The sequence below is a fragment of the Marmota flaviventris genome, chromosome 9 (assembly GCF_047511675.1).
Source record: "Marmota flaviventris isolate mMarFla1 chromosome 9, mMarFla1.hap1, whole genome shotgun sequence".
NCBI classification, from domain to species: Eukaryota; Metazoa; Chordata; class Mammalia; order Rodentia; family Sciuridae; genus Marmota; species Marmota flaviventris.
Window position 1 is genome coordinate 12,703,591 of NC_092506.1, and position 15,823 is coordinate 12,719,413.

Below are 15,823 nucleotides of genomic sequence, written 5' to 3' on the forward strand. Positions count from 1 at the left end.
GAGCAAAGCTAATCTCATTCACATGCCAACCTTCCTGCTATCTGAAGGCACTTACCACCTCCCTTCCTGGGGTTTAGAAAGACATTGCACAGGCTACTCTTGTTTCATGAAGATTAGCAAACACTTTTGGTTGAGAAAAGGAACCAGAGAAAGACACTGACATATCTTGTTGCAGTGAAGGTGATTCTTGGGGCAGCGGGTAGAGGAGATGGACTCCAGACCAGAACACACACAAATCCTGACGGTCTCCACAGAGACCATTAATAATGCCAGGAGGGTCTTCTGGGATCAACTAAAGTCCTCGTTTTACAAAGGAAGCATCAAGAAGCAGAAGGGTAAAGTGGCAAAAGCAACACAGCTAATTAATAACATGGTCACAATTAGAAGGCTTTGAACCTGCAACCCAGTCCCTCTTAGCCCTGTGCTGCCCCGCATCTCTCTACTCCAAAACCTAACAGCAACCACCCTGTGATTTCAGAACAATACTCCCACAATAACAGCACCTTCTACAGTCTCACTTTCACTACACTCCCAACGGGTAAAGGGAAGAAACATATCATTAGCTTCCTTTTATAGAGGGTAAGAGGAAGCACAAAGCACAGAGGCAAAGGGACCTGCTTGGATTCACTAGCAAACTGCATTTATTCTTGGAACTCAAAGCTCAGTTAAGACTCTTTACTCTGTTGACAATGAGCTATTAAAGGGCCAGGGGGCATCTTCCTCTGGAAATGGATTTCCTGAATAAGGAAGGGGGTCACCTCTGTCTGCAGTTCAGTTTGGCACTTTTTTATGACATACAAAACTCTTCAAAGCCTTCTTTCCTTTCTGCCTCTTCAACCAGCATGCTTCAAAGGAAAGAGTATCAGAAGTCTGGGTTCCTCGCCTGGTTGTGCCCTGACCAGATCTATGACCTGGGGCATCCCTCCTACCCAGGGCCAGCTCCAGCTTCTCCATCTATAAAATAGGGACAATAAATTCTGCCCTGTAAGTAACCAGGATGCCCTGAGGCTCAGATGACAAAGAGCAAGTCTGGGGCAGGGGCGAGCTCACACCCACAGCTCCCACAGTATGCAACTGTTCCCCTGTTCTTGCTGCCTGGCCTCCTCTGCAGCCCTACTGCCCAGTGCATGTGAAAGGGTCATGAAGATCTCATCCAAGCAAAGGTGGAGGAGAAAAAAACAAATGCAACACCCTAACACTTCTATTTTCCAAAAGACATTTACACTTATTAGCATAATACTTACCATTTATAAATTCTATATGCATGCACCATACAAAGGGTGCTTCTGCATACTCTCTTGCTTTTAGTTTTCACAACTACTCATTTTACAGATAACTTAGGCTTGGACTTTAAGCAATCGCCAGTAAGCAGGGGAGCGGGGGGCAGGAGAAAGCCCCACTTATCACCCAGTTCAGTGCTTTCCAAACTTTAATGTGCTCATAAATCACCTGGGAAGATTCATAAAGAATCAGATTCTGCAGGTGTAGACTGAGGTCTAATGTGCTGCTTCCAATTAGATGGACTACACTGTATCAAGGGAAAGATTTGAAATTCCATTAAGGTAGAGCCTGCGTCACTGAATCTCCAAGGTTTAACACGGGGCCCGTGCTATAGAACGCACTCAATAATTATTGAATGAGTCAGTGAATATCTGACTCCAAAATTCATGTTTTAATGCTTCTCTATATTGTCCCATTATGCTCCTCAAACAAACTTCTAACATTCCCACTTGACACACAAGGAAACAGGCTCAAGAGTCACCTGGTTTCAGTTTTTGTGAAGCAACGCCCACGGCGGTTAATCTTAGGATCCTTTACTCTGACCACAGCTGTCCCAAGGAATGGGGGCAGAGGGTGGGAGTGCCGCGGGGTGGGGGGGGTGGGGTAGAGCCGGGAGGTGCGGGTTAAATACAGACCACCAACGGATGGCTAGGAGCTGGAACCGGCCCACAGCTGGGGAGGTCACCGGAATATCTGAGCTGCTCCCAGGGAAGGAGTCAACATGGTCCAGTGTCCCCCAGGAGGGAATCAGGAAGGCGAAGGAGACCAGTTATGGATATGGTGCCTGACACTTGTGGGGTGACCCCTCCGGACCTCTCCGCGAGCCCCGCTCGGCCCGAGCACCCCCCGCCTGTCCACCTGGGGGTGGGAAGGTTAGAGGCGGTCAGGGAAATCGCTGCTGGACGATGAATCACGGAGCACATGACCCTGCAGGACCAGGAAGGGTGAGGAACCTGCGCGGGATGCTGCGGGGGCTGGAGAGGGCAGGCCTCGCGCTCGGCGGCCCTCCAGCCTGGACCTGGGGAGCAAAGAGAAGCCCCCCCCCACGCAGCTCCACCTCCCGGCCGCGCCCCGCAGCCCCAGGCTTCGCGGGACTTACCGCCTTCAGCTGCTCCAGCCGGTCCTTCATCCTGCAGCCCAGGTGCCCGGAGGCAGGTAACGCGTCCCAGGTGAGCGCGTCCCAGAGGAACCGCCGGAAGTGGCGGCCGGTCCCGGCCGGGGCGAGGGAGCTCCAGGCGGAGGCGGGCGGCGGCCCTCGCTAGGAGGAGCGTCCCAGGCCACCGAGGCTCCGCCGCGCCGCCTCCTCCGGCCCCCGCCGCCGCCGAGCGCTCCAAATCCGGCTCCCGGGCCGGCGCCGGCGCGCAGCGCTCATCCGCCCGCAGGCCCGCCCCTTACCTGGCCGCGCCCGCGCTCCTAGTTAAAGGGCCCGCGCCCGGCCGCTGCCCGGCCCCCCTCGCGCCTCTCACTCCACCTCTAACCCCTGGTCCCTCAAAGAAGTGGAGGCTCTGGCGCTGGTGGACCCTGCCGCTAGGAGAACCGTGGGGGTGGCCTCGATTACGTCTTTTCTACTCCACAGCCATTCATTATCTAGACTGGGATCCAGCCCCCGGCTGACTCATTGCTAGGGTGGGACAATCTCCTGGAAACTAGCAACTAAGACAATGTGATTTGTGCCACCGTCGGTGGGAGGAAAATGTTCTGATGATACTCAAGAGATATTCCCCCTGGAGGAAGGGCATTCCAAGCACCAGAAGCAGCGCGGCCCGGGCTGGAAGGGGTGTCCCGGGGTGTCCCAGAGGAATAACTAGAGATGAGGTGGGGAGGGGGAGGCTGCGGCCAGGAGTTTGGGTTTTTACGCTGTTAGTAGTTGAGGTCTGACACCTGCCTTTAATAATTTGTATACCTTTGGGAAAGCTCTGTTTCTCAAGAGGACCCGTTTCCATATCTGTAAAGTCAGAGATAATATCTATTTGGCCGTTTAATATCTACTTGGTCTACTTGTGAATATCTACAAGTCTACTCATTTCCTACCAAGTGTAGAGGTTCCCGGGTGTTTTATGAAAAGATGGACCTGTTCTAATTTCCCCTCCCTCCTTATCCCTTCTCTTCCCTCTCCCTCTCTTCCCTTCGCTATTTTTTGGGGGGACGGGGGGGGGGGACGGAAAACCAATGACAAACTGAGCAGAAGAGAACTCAGTAAATGGGACTAAGGAACCAAAGATGTAATTCTCAATTTAGGGAAAGAAGTTCCTCTATGCATTCAGTTTAAAAGGTTATAAATATTTTTGCAATTCTAACAGGACTTTGCCCTCTTCTGCGACATGCATGCTTCACGCTGACTTCATCGACTGCCATAAAGATAGTCTGTATGACAGGGGTTGGGCTGTTTGAACTAGCCCTGCGGTTCAAAGCTCTAATCCTCTCCATGACGTCCAGCAAATATTCTTCTGCCTCCAGCGCTCTTTAGGTGGAGTCTTGTTTACCACGAAGACTTCCATGCCCCCTGGTGGTCATAAAAGGAAAAGGTGAGTACATCACAATACAACACCTCCTTCCTTTGATTTTTGTTAGTGGGGATAGCAAGGTTCCTGCACTTGCCGAAAATTGGGTCTCCTACAGGAGACAGAGAGATGAAGAACTCTACATTGGAAGTTTGAAAAGGACCATAGTGGTCAAGAGTAAGGATTCCATTCCATAGCAGGAACCAAGAAGTGGCCATGCATCCTCCACCATAACACATTCAAGGCTTTTTGTTAAAACATAATTGCTTTCAAAAGAGTGAAATCATGGCTCTTGTACAAATATAAAATGAACACGCAAATATTTTATTTAGTTCATTAATTAATGAAGGAACCAATAAGGACTTAAACTTGTGTAGAGGAGAACTCAAAAAACAGATACACAGGCAGTAGGGAAGCTGAAATGAATATAATAATAAAGGCATAACTGTTTCTGTGGTGGGGGATCAGTTGTACTTCTGCCTGATAAAATTTATTTGCGTCTCTATGGACAAGAATCATTTGCATTACTATCCATATTTTTAACTTACAGAATTGGAAAATAGCTACATAACCGTTCAAGGCATGTACCATTATAAAAATCAAATAACCCAGAAAAGTGCATTAGATAAGTCCATCACAGGATACATGCCATAGAACACTCAATAATCTTTTGGGGGGAGGGCATTTTAATTTTTCCAGTTCTTGCAGACACTCCCAAGGTAACACCTTCCATGGTGTTACCTAACACTAATTATATGTAAAATTCTTTGTTATACAGAACAAAAATTTGTCTCCCTGTAACTTCCATTATTTCTTGCTCCTGGCCTTTGTGCAAACACTTAAGAAATTCAATCACATGATGGTCTTTCCATGAAGGGAGAGTTGCTATAGGAGAGGAGCACAATTCCCAGGCACATGACCAGGAGGCCTGAGTTACCACGAAATAGCTGTCACTTGACATCACACAGCTTATTTTCTCCTCTGTCAAATTAGGGTACTGACCAAAACTAATAATTCCCAACTGTTCAAAGTCAAGACTGTCATATAATCATTATTTTTATTTATAAATCTCTCATTTTAAAAAAATGCCATATCCCCAGAAAATATATATACCATATAACAAGACTCTATAATAAGAAGCTTGGCTTCTTATAAAAGAATGTTTCCATGATGGGGGGTAAAAACAATCTTTTTGGTCACTCTATGTGGCTATAGCAAAAATGTCTATATTTCTCTGAAAGTTTTTAAACATTGAAAATACCATAAAGAGCCCTCTTAACTGCAATTAAAATCCAGAAACCCAGAGAGAGAAGCCCATCGGCACATGGTTTTTTTTTTTGTTGTTGTTTGTTTGTTTGTTTGTTTTATGGCATTCTATTGGAAGGTAGTTATCAAAAACTTGGACCCTTCCCTACAACTCCTGCTAGGCATGAATTCTAAGTTGTTAATTTTATATTAATACTTGTTCTTTCAGGCAGAAGTGTGGATTCCATTCCACTGTCTGTGCAAGAAACTGAAAAAAAAGTAATTCTGGACAAAGTGGCTCAGGCTTGTAGTCCCAGCTATATGGGAGAATGAGACTGGAGGTCTCCCAGGTCTCTCTCAAGTTTGAGGCCAGCCTGAGCAACTTGGCAAGACCCTGTCTCAAGTTTTTACAAAATGGAGAGGGCCTGGGGTTGGGATATAGCTCAGTGGTAGATCACTTAGCTAGCATGTGCAAGGTCCTGAGTTCAATCCCCAGTACCAAAAAAAAAAAAAGTCAAGTAACTGTGGGACAAGGGATGGAGGAAGGGGTCCACGGACCGGTCAGGAAGACTGATAGTGCACTCAGCTGGTCCACAGGATCTTGGAGTAGGGAGTGCTCAGTAGGAGCTCCCTCTCTTGGATGTATTTGTATTTTTCTGCCCTATGATGGTACTTGGTCTCCCACCTACTGGGTCTTAGTGCAGCTGTTTCCCCACTGGAAAAAAAAATAGTCAGGATTAATTCAAGTGTTTGCATTTTGATTCATAAACCATCAATATTTAATTTCACATTTACAAACAAACCCAAGAGAGCCTCTTGAGTTTGGGGGCTCCACTTTCCTCTCTTCTCTTCCTGCTGAGCCAGTGTCTTTCCCACTGAAGAAAAGGACTGAACCTAACCCTACCTGTACAGCCACAGCTGCTGTGAGACAGGTGAGACCATTTCTGTCTGGGGTGTCCTGAGGCAGTGTCTGCAGGGTTTGGTGCTGAGTAGAAAGAGATAAAGGGAGCTGGAGAATTGAAGAAGAAGGTCCTTTCTCTTCCCCACTGTAGAGAGGAAGAATAAACCTCCTGATTGACAGTCTCCTCCTTCTTACAGTTTGTATTAGTTGTCAGATGCTACCTAAGAATTTGCTCTAAAACCTAGCTGTTTAAAACAACAAACATTTATTATCTCATATTTTCTGCAATTGAGAAATCCAGGTCCAGCTTGGCAGGATGGCTCAGCCTCAAGGTCAAGGACCTGTTTCCAAGGTTATTCATATGGTTGTTGGCAGAATTCAGTTCCTTAAGTGCTGTTGGACAGAAGGCCTTGCTGGTGATTGGTTGGAGGAGTCCCTCAGTTCCTTGATACATGGTCCTCTCCATAGAGCAGCTCACAACATGGCAGCTAGCTTCTTTCTACCAGAGTAGGAAAGTAAGAGGGATAAAGAGAAAGAAAGAGAAGCCCCAGAGTTGTTGAGACCTACTCTCAGATGTGACATTCCATTACTTTTGCTGCATTCTATTATTAGAACTGAGTCACTAGCTTCAGCACACACTCAAGGCAAGGGGAACATACAAGGGCATGAAGACCAGGAGCCAATTCAGTGGCTGCCTGACATAGTTCAAATCCCAAATGAATGCCAGAGTTTTGCAACTTCACCTCTTAGAGCTCTCTTCTCCCCCATATCTAACCTGGACAACTCCAACCCAGTCCCCAGACCTCAGAGTAGAATGCTCTAAAGAAAAAACACCTTACTCCCCAGGAGGAAGTTAGGTGTCCCTCGAATGTGCTTCTCTGGCACCCTAGATTCCTCCATTGCACCCTTCCATATTGGATAATAACCTGGCCACTTGTGTCCACAGGAGAGCAACTTGTCTTTCTTGTTCACTGATGTGGAATCTGACCTGAACAGAGGACCAAAACGTACTAGACACTCAGTAAATGTTTACTAAACTTATTAAATGAAACTTCTTAAAATGTGGTTCTCATCTTTCATATTAAAAACCATTGTGTTCTCATTACCAAGAGAGAGTCCATACTCTTCTTGGAATTGCATTCAAGGTCTTGCCCAATTTGGCCAAGGCCTTGCATAAGGTCACCCCAGACACACAGCTCCACCATCAGCCTCAGCAAACCATCACCTCTTCTCTTAACCTAACTCATCCTTCCATGAGGTCCCACTTCTCTCTGCCTCTTATGTCCTTCTTCCACGTCAAGTCTGACAAATTCCTACTCCTCCAAGACAGAGGCTCTCTGCATTTTACCCAGGTGGTTTCCATACTTGTCTCTGTACACAACCTCCCAACTTGTTCAAGTCTCTTTAAAAAAAAAAAAAAAAAAATCTTATGTTGTCTTGAACCTAGTTTTTCACATAACCATTTCTCTAGATTGACCGTGAACTGACTGTGAGTAACAACTGGATATTTTTCCTCCATAGCTCTCATGAAATAGGTCTGGGGATCCTTCCCCTCTCCCTAAGGAGGAAAGAAAAACCCTTCCTGGATTCTGGCTCTTAAAACCAAATGCAATTGCAACTCCACACAACTTAAAGGATGAATTTGGTGTTGCTGAATTGAATTCTAGATTTAAAATAATATGCTTTATTGACAAAGATGTTTTATATCATGTTGTTCAGATGTTTCCCTTACATAAAACATCATATACTATAGGTCTGTGTCTATGAATTTCAATGTAAATTATTTGTGCCACAATTTGCTTTGTGTTTTTACATAAAATCCTCAGACCCTGCATCCATAAAGCCACAAAGTACTACACCAAAGAGGTTGGTAGGGAAAATGTGAAGACTTGGTGAGGAAGACTCTGAACAAAAAGCCTATAGTTATTTCTGACCTGCTGAAGACAAGATTGTTTCTTATAGCACTTTGAATAGATGTCAAGACTAGCAGGATAATCGTAATGAAGCACAGGAAAGAGGCACTGGGATAATTTTACTAATTAAAAGGGTAAGTCACATAGTGTGAGTACTTCTCAACTTGGAAATTTGAATAGCTATGCTGAATCTTTTACTTTACTTTTAGTTCTCTTGATATCTCCCAATAACTTGGGGGTGAGGTAGAGTGGATGTTGTCCCCATTTTATTGTGAATTAAATTAAGTATGGAGAAATAAGATGGTTTTTCCAAGCTCACATAAGGTACTTATAGCATGCCATGAGAGTTTGTGATTGCGTGCCCAGGCTGTGGGACCAAACTGCCCAGGTCAAATCTCAGTTCTGTTATTACTTGCTCTGTGATCTTGGATTTATTTAACTTTCCTAGGCCTCATGTTCCTCATCTGTAAGCAAAGATAATAGTTATACACATCTCATGGGGTTTTTTGAAGACAAATGTGTGAACAGTTGGAAATCATCACTTCCCTTATTCAATCCCTGGAATAGACCACACTAACTAACCCATTATAACTGCACTACTTTCTCAAAGAACATGAGGAATTGAGAAATGCCTGTAATACTTCAATCAAGTATGAAATAACCTTCTTAGTATTGAAAAGTCAACAGCAGCTACTAAAGCACTTTTCATAAGAGGTTTCAACAGGATAATACACTTAAAAAGGCACTCAAAGAAAGTAAAAAAATAAGGTGAAATGCATCCTTCATCTTTTTTTTTTTTTTTTTTTTTTTTGGTACCAGAGATTGAACTCCCGGGCACTAGACCATTGAGCAACATCCCCAGCCCTATTTGGTATTTTATTTAGAGACAGGGTATCACTAGTGTCTCCCTTTTGCTGAGGCTGGCTTTGAACTCATGATCCTCCTGCCTCAGCTACCTGAGCTGCTGGGATTACAGGCCTGTGCCACTGAGCCCACCTCTCATCCTTCATCTTTGAGAGTCATGACTCAGGTTTTCATGCTGCAGTCTCTGAGAAAACCTGCAGCAAACCCCTAATAGTAGTTTGATAAGCACAATGTCCTTCACACTAGTTGAACACATAACATTTATTCCACCTAAAAACCTAATAGCCAAAGAACTAGTGTCCTAGCAGAGTATATTATATATTAAGTATATATAAGTATATATTAAGACCTTAAAAGAAGCAGCAAATGACTACAAATGAAACAAAAGGAGATCCTTTAGGGTTCGTGTCTATCAAAGGAAGAAAGCAAAATCTCAGTTCCATGTAAAATGAATTCTGGTCATTGTTTTTTATTGATCAAGCTTATGAACCTGTTACAAAAAATAAAATGTTGCAGCACATTTTTTATACTTTTCCAGATAAGGAAACAGAGACCCAGGGAGATGATTTCCCATCCTTGTGCCCTGCCAGTTCCCTCCTTCAGAAATGCATTTCCTACTCCAGAGATCTAGAAACTTGTCATGATGCAGTTCAAACACCACCTCCCACCATTATTGCCGTTTCTCCCTCCTGTCCCTATTCTGAAGTCTCAAAGTAGTGTATTACTTGACCCTTGGTGTAACTGTCCCTTGAGTTCTTCAATCACATTAGATTTGCTTTGAGACAGAAGCTGCTTCTTACTTACCTTTCCATTTCCTGCTCTACTTGCCACAAGTGGATGCATAGTATATTCTAGAGAGCAATAAACAGTCGGTTACTGCCTTGTTGCATGAAAAAAAAAAAAATCATCAAAGAGTAGGGGAAGGAATGCATGCCCCTTAACTATGAAAAAGATGTTCTGATACATCTGTGTTCTGACACTGTTGTCTTGAGACAAGTGGTCATCTGGTAAATGACTACCACCCCATAAAGAGACACACCAAAGAGCTCCTCTCCCTCCTCAATGTGTCCAGTCTGTTTCTCTTCAAAAATTATCTTTGCTCTATGTGAATCTATTTGAATCAATATTTCCCTTCTTCTACCCCCAGAGAGGTTCAGTTAATAAAACAAATTTATCCTATTGTGCATACATAGCTAGGGAGAAACAAAAAGAAAGGAGAATATGGAATATGAGAGAAAGAGACTAGAGATGGTACTGAACAACTCAGAGGACAGCATCCAAAGGGCGACTAACAGAGTTAGAGACGGGGATGAGCAGCTTGGCTCCAGGATTAAAAGAAGCAAAGTGAAACTGCTAGCACTGAAATTCCAGAGCTTTCCCCAGCATCGTTCCCTGGAAAATAAATTGGGTGAAAATTAATATTTTTTAACAGTTCAGAGTTTATGCCACATCAAGAGAAAGGGGCTACGATGTTCCCAGTGTGATTTGCATCTTATTGCTGGTTGTACATCCCTCCCAGGATGTACAGCGTTTGAGATTGTTGACAACCTAATAACTGGATATGAAGATAAGTCCAAGGTAGGGCTAGACATGGGATGCTAATAACCACATTCACGGCAATCTCTCCCTTTAAAAGTCATGAAGTATTTTCACTTAATGTATCTGGGGATTCTTCAACATAGCTACATACTGTGGGGTTATTAGTCCTCATTCTGGAGATGAAGAAACTGAGGACGACAAAAAAATAAAAAAGATATTTCAAAGTACTGCAATCAGGAAGCCTAACAGTATGAAACCACTGCCCTGTCAGCCCCCATCTCCTCCTCTTGCAGTCGACTTGTGGTCTTCCCTGGGGGGTGTTGTGGAGGAACAGTCAGAGTGCTCGCTGTGCTAGAGCACAAGGAACCTCATCATTGCTCTCTTCAAAGCCTCCTTAAGCTCCCTGCTCCTCATGCTGTAGATCAAGGGGTTCAGCACAGGGGTGACAAATGTGTAAACCACAGACACCACCTGGCCCCTGTCTGGAGAGTACCTGGAGCTGGGGCACAGGTAGATGACACTTGTGCACCCAACTGCAGGAGGACCACAGTCAGGTGGGAGGAGCAGGTGGAGAAGGCCTTGTGCCTCCCCTCTGCAGAGCGCATCTTCAGGATGGCAGCCACAATGAAGACATAGGACAGGGTGATGAGCAGGGAGGGGATGGTGAGCACAATGACACTGACCACAAACAGGGTGACCTCGTGGACGTGGGTGTCGGCACAAGCCAGCCTCATGACAGGGAGGACGTCGCAGTAGAACAGGCTGATCTCCTTGCTGCTGCAGAAGGGCAGCCGGAAGATGAGCACAGTCAGCTGCAGGGCCAAGGCGAACCCCAGCACGAGGGACCCCACGGCCAGCTGCACACACACGCGCCAGCTCATGATGAGGGCGTAGCGCAGAGGGTGACAGATGGCCACAAACCGGTCATAGGCCATGACGGCCAGCAGAATGCAGTCCGCGCTGCCCAGGAAGATGAAGAAGAACATCTGGGTGCCGCAGCCTGGCAGGGAGATGAGGGTGCTCTCTGTGGACAGGACGCTGGCCAGGGTCAGAGGGGCGATGGTGGAGGAGTAGAAGACCTCCAGAGCTGCCAGGTTTGCCAGGAAGAAGTACATGGGGGTGTGGAGACAGCGGCTCATCCAGATGGTGAGGAAAATGGAGAGGTTGCCAGTGATGCTGACCAGGTACATCCCGAGAAAGGTCACGAAAATCAGCACCTGCACCTCGGGGAGTCGGGAGAAGGGGCGGAAGTGGAAGTGGATCATCCCAGTTTGGTTTGCTTCCTCCATGTGTCCTCTGCATTGGGCCTGCTGATAGCCCAGGCGCTGCCCCTGAGGACAGATCAATGTCAGGACAGAAGCTACTGCTGCATGATTCACCCAAATCTCGGCCTCACCATCCTGGATCACAGGTCTGACTGTCTTTACAACCAATCTGAAATTAGTAACTCTCCTATATAGCTTTTCTGTTGTCATCACCCAGAAGTACTTGACTCCTGAACTATGTCTGGATGATTCACCTTTGTATCGGGAGTATATATAATAACAATAGAAATATAACATGATTATCACATTAGGGATTTGTAGGTGTACAGTCCCATTGTATTAAGTGACAATGTCATACAACCATGGCCTCTTCTTCTCCTCACCATCCAAAATTCTGTGCCCGTTATACTATAACCCCATTATGCCCTTCTCCCACCCCCTTACTCATCTCTACTTCTATTTCTGTCTCTGTGCACATTCCCATTCTGGGTACCTCGTGTAAGTGAAATCAGATGATTTATGTCCTTCTCTGACTGGCTCTTTTGAGTGTGCATAATGCTTTCTAGGTACATCCATGTCTTAGTACATATTAAAATTATGTCATTTTTATGGCTGAATTATATTCCATTGTCTGTATATGCTGCATTTTGTATATACACTTATCAGTTCATGGACAATGTAGCGTTTCTACTTTCGGCTATTGTATATCCTAAACCATAGTATACCACTCCTAAGCCACAGTCCCTCTGTTTCCTTGAAACCTTTTCTCTGGTCACACTATTGGGGTTGGAGAATCTAGGTTCTAATTCCTGATCTAATTGGCCAATTCTATGACCTTGGGCAGCCCTTTGAAGCTTTCTGTTTCACTGAATTCATCTGTAAAGATGACAGTAAGACACCACTTGACATTGTCAGTAGAATGTAAGTGCCTGACCCCTTTCAAACTCTGATGAATGCTAGTAATCCTGAAAACCACTCTTCTTTCCCCTCTTCCAGATCACCTTGATGCTTCCAGCTTCCCCAAAGAAGTCTCCTTTGGATGATATCCTCATCCCTTCTCACCAAGACATCCGACATCTCTTCCACTAGTCTTCCACCAGTGCCCACCATTTTTAGTTCCTTGGACTTCCCTCAGCCCTAACACCTGCTGTAATGTCCCCTGTCTCTAATCCTAACTGATCATGACTGAAAAAGACCACGAAACTCTGTCCCCTGGTGCCACAGCAGAGATTGGCATTCTCAACCCCAGCACCCTCCCCAAGCCCCCGAGTCAGCCCCTCTTTCCAGTCCTCACCAAGGCTAGTCCCTCACCTCGTTGCCCTTCTCTTCTACCCGCCCCCTTCCCTCATGCTCCGGCTCCAACTTCACACACACAAAGAAGGAACAGAAGCCCCCGAGGCAGCTCTCCTTCATGCTCACCAGCTCTGGGCCTGCAGCGGTGTCTGCCGACCCGGCTGCCCATCACACACTCCCACCTGCCTCAGTGGGAGCGTCCCTCCTCCTTGGCCTAAATACTGGCCTCAGTCTCCTGCTGGGTCCTCTGGGGTCTTGCTCCACAGATCCACTGCTCAAGCTCCAACACCTACCTCTGCCCCCCACTCAAGAGCGCCCTCAGCTCCCCCAGTATAAAGAAACTGCCTTCAGGGTTTTGTCACCCTCCTGGCTCCTCCCAGAATGGACATCTGCTGTCCTTCCTTCATCATGGGCCGTGAGCTTCCACCTCACCCCTCCAGCTCCCTAGACCACTTTAAAGAAGACCACCAAGGACTTCCAAGTTCCTGAATCCAATAATTTGACTTCATCTCTGTTACATTTACGCCTAGTGGCCGCTCCCTTTTCCTGAAAATTCCTCAGTCCTTGGCTCTGAGATGCTATTCTACCCTCTAGACACCCTATTCCCCAAATTTGGAGAGGTTGCTGTTCCTGTTGGTGATTCACCAAAGGAAGGTTTTGCTGGTTATGCAACAGTTACCCCCAGATCCATTCTCTGCCCAGCTCTGCCCTTTGGAAGGGTGGTCCCCAAGCACTGGCTGCCTCCTCACTATGTCCTTATATGGCAAGAAGAGGAAGCTGTGGTGCTTCTTCCGCTTCTATGAGGACACTAACCCCTTCATGGGACATTCATGCTCATGACCTGGTCTGAACCTGATTACTTCCCATAGGCCCCACTTCCTACATCCGTCTCATTGGAGGGCTACAATTTTTACATATGATTAAAGGAGGGGAAGGCAAACATTCAGTCATAAAACACTTTGCACGTAGAAGGGGAAATACTACTTTGGACTTTGCTTCTGAGGTCACCCAGCAAACCAAAACAATCACCTCCAGTAGAATGCACCTTTGTTTATTTTTTTCCATGTGGATGTCTGCAGAACCTGTGTGCACAGGATAATCACATAAGGGCATTGTTGCCTTTCAGAATGAGGCAAACAGTATTTCTGCTGGTTGCAGTTTTTCCATTAAACACTTGCTATACTTTTGTGTCCAGCAAGCCAGTCCTTCTAGTGTTTGACTCTTGCCTAATTTGCAAGTAAATATTTTCCTTTCCTTTTCTAAATGCTTCTACCTCTGTGCTATTGTCTGATAACACAGAGGGTTTTAGAACATAGGCTCCTTCATGGATGGTCAATTTCGATCTGGAAGTTTCTAAGAGTACATTGTTCCTTTATTGTTGAAATTGCCTTCCTGGGAGTAATAGCAGGATCTCTCTCTCTCTCTCTCTCTCTCTCTCTCTCTCTCTCTCTCTCTCTTTCTCCCTCTCTCTCTCTCTCTATCTCTATCTCTCTCATGCATGTGTGTAGAAGTAAGTAAGGAAACCCAGCATGCCCTTAACCCCTAATATTTGACCTCCATGAGTTAAATATGAAGAGCAAATTCAAGGACTAGAAAGAGAACTGTTGCCTCTAATAGGACCCTTACTGCTCCTTCAGAGCTGCATTCACTCCTATGCTCAGTGTTCATTACTGTGACCTCCATGGTCTCCAGGCTCCCTTCAGGCAGCCTCTGACTTCACCCTCATTGATACCCAGGACTGAAAACAGTGGCTAGAATTATAAAATCATGCTCTGACATGCACAAAGATAAACTGTCAGAATATAGAGAGTTTTAAAAAAACTCAAAATTTAAAAAAAACAAATAAGTGGGCAAATGAACTCAACAGACACTTCTCAAAAGAAATACAAATGGCCAACAATTATATGAAAAAAAATTGTCCAATATCTTTAGCCACTAAGGAAATGCAAATCAAAGCTACACTAAAATTCCATCTCATTCCACTTAGAATGATCATCGCCAAAGATACAAACACCAATAAATGCTGGCAAGAATGAGGGTGAAAGGAACATTTATATAAATTAATACCATCTTGGAAATCAGTATAAAGTTCCTCAAAAAGCTAAAAATAGTAGTTTAATAGTAGTTTAATAGTTCCTAAAAAAGCTAAAAATCCAGCTATACCACTCCTTGGTGTTTATCCAAAAGAACTGAAGTCAGCTTATTTTAGAGGTACATGCATACCCACGTTTACTTACTACAGCACAATCCACAATAGCTGGTTTGCAGAATCAGCCTAGGTGTCCATCAGCAGATGAATGGATAAAGAACATGAGGTCTAAATACACAGTGGAGTTTTATTCAGCCAAGAATAAATAATTATTGGGGCTGGGGATGTGGCTCAAGCGGTAGCGCGCTCACCTAGCATGCGTGCGGCCCGGGTTCGATCCTCAGCACCACATACAAACAAAGATGTTGTGTCCGCCGAAAACTAAAAAATAAATATTAAAAAAAAATATTATTATATAAGAAGAAAAAAATTCACCATTTTCAGGAAAATGGATGAAACTAGAGACCATACTTTTGAGTAAATTAAGTCAGACTAAGAAAATTATTGTGTTTTCACTCACATGGGAAAGACAGAATAAAGAAATAAAGGAAAAGGGGTTCCATGAAAGTAAAGAGAAGACATGAGAGTAGAGGAGGGGACCAGGAGGGTGGAAGGGGGGCGTTGAGGTGTTAGGAAGTGAAATTGATCAGATTATGTTTTTATGGACACACGTATGCCACAATGAAACCCACCGTCCTATGTAATTGATATGCAGTAATTTTAGGTTCTACTAAGTGAGACTGATAGGACCAGTGACTCACATTCAGTCCTTTCAAAGTGGAAAAGACCATTTTAGAGCTCTGATACCAGTGGGGCATCTCCCTTCTCAAGAGAAAATCAGCAATTTTCTGGAATAGTTTTAAAATGTTAAATGCACTGAATATCCACTCCACATTAGAGAAGTTATTCTAAAGGAATAATCTGGAATTGGG

The 15,823-nt window shown here is 45.0% G+C and overlaps 1 protein-coding gene, 1 long non-coding RNA gene and 1 pseudogene across 2 annotated transcripts in view; 1 reads left to right on the forward strand and 2 right to left on the reverse strand.

Annotated features, from left to right (window-relative positions):
- Positions 1 to 2,825, reverse strand: part of Stx3 (syntaxin 3) — a 40,309-nt gene extending 37,484 nt beyond the window's left edge. The window contains exon 1 of the mRNA XM_027944317.2: positions 2,381 to 2,825. Coding sequence (XP_027800118.1) covers positions 2,381 to 2,410 — 30 coding nt within the window. The 5' untranslated portion in view covers positions 2,411 to 2,825. The remainder of the gene's footprint in view (positions 1 to 2,380) is intronic.
- Positions 2,230 to 13,985, forward strand: LOC114099806 (uncharacterized). Its single transcript, XR_003583955.2, has 3 exons — positions 2,230 to 2,450; positions 3,582 to 3,806; positions 12,506 to 13,985. It is a non-coding gene; the product is annotated as an uncharacterized lncRNA (long non-coding RNA).
- LOC114099803 (olfactory receptor 10V1-like) lies at positions 10,596 to 11,536 on the reverse strand (annotated as a pseudogene).
- Positions 13,986 to 15,823: the final 1,838 nt, after the last annotated feature.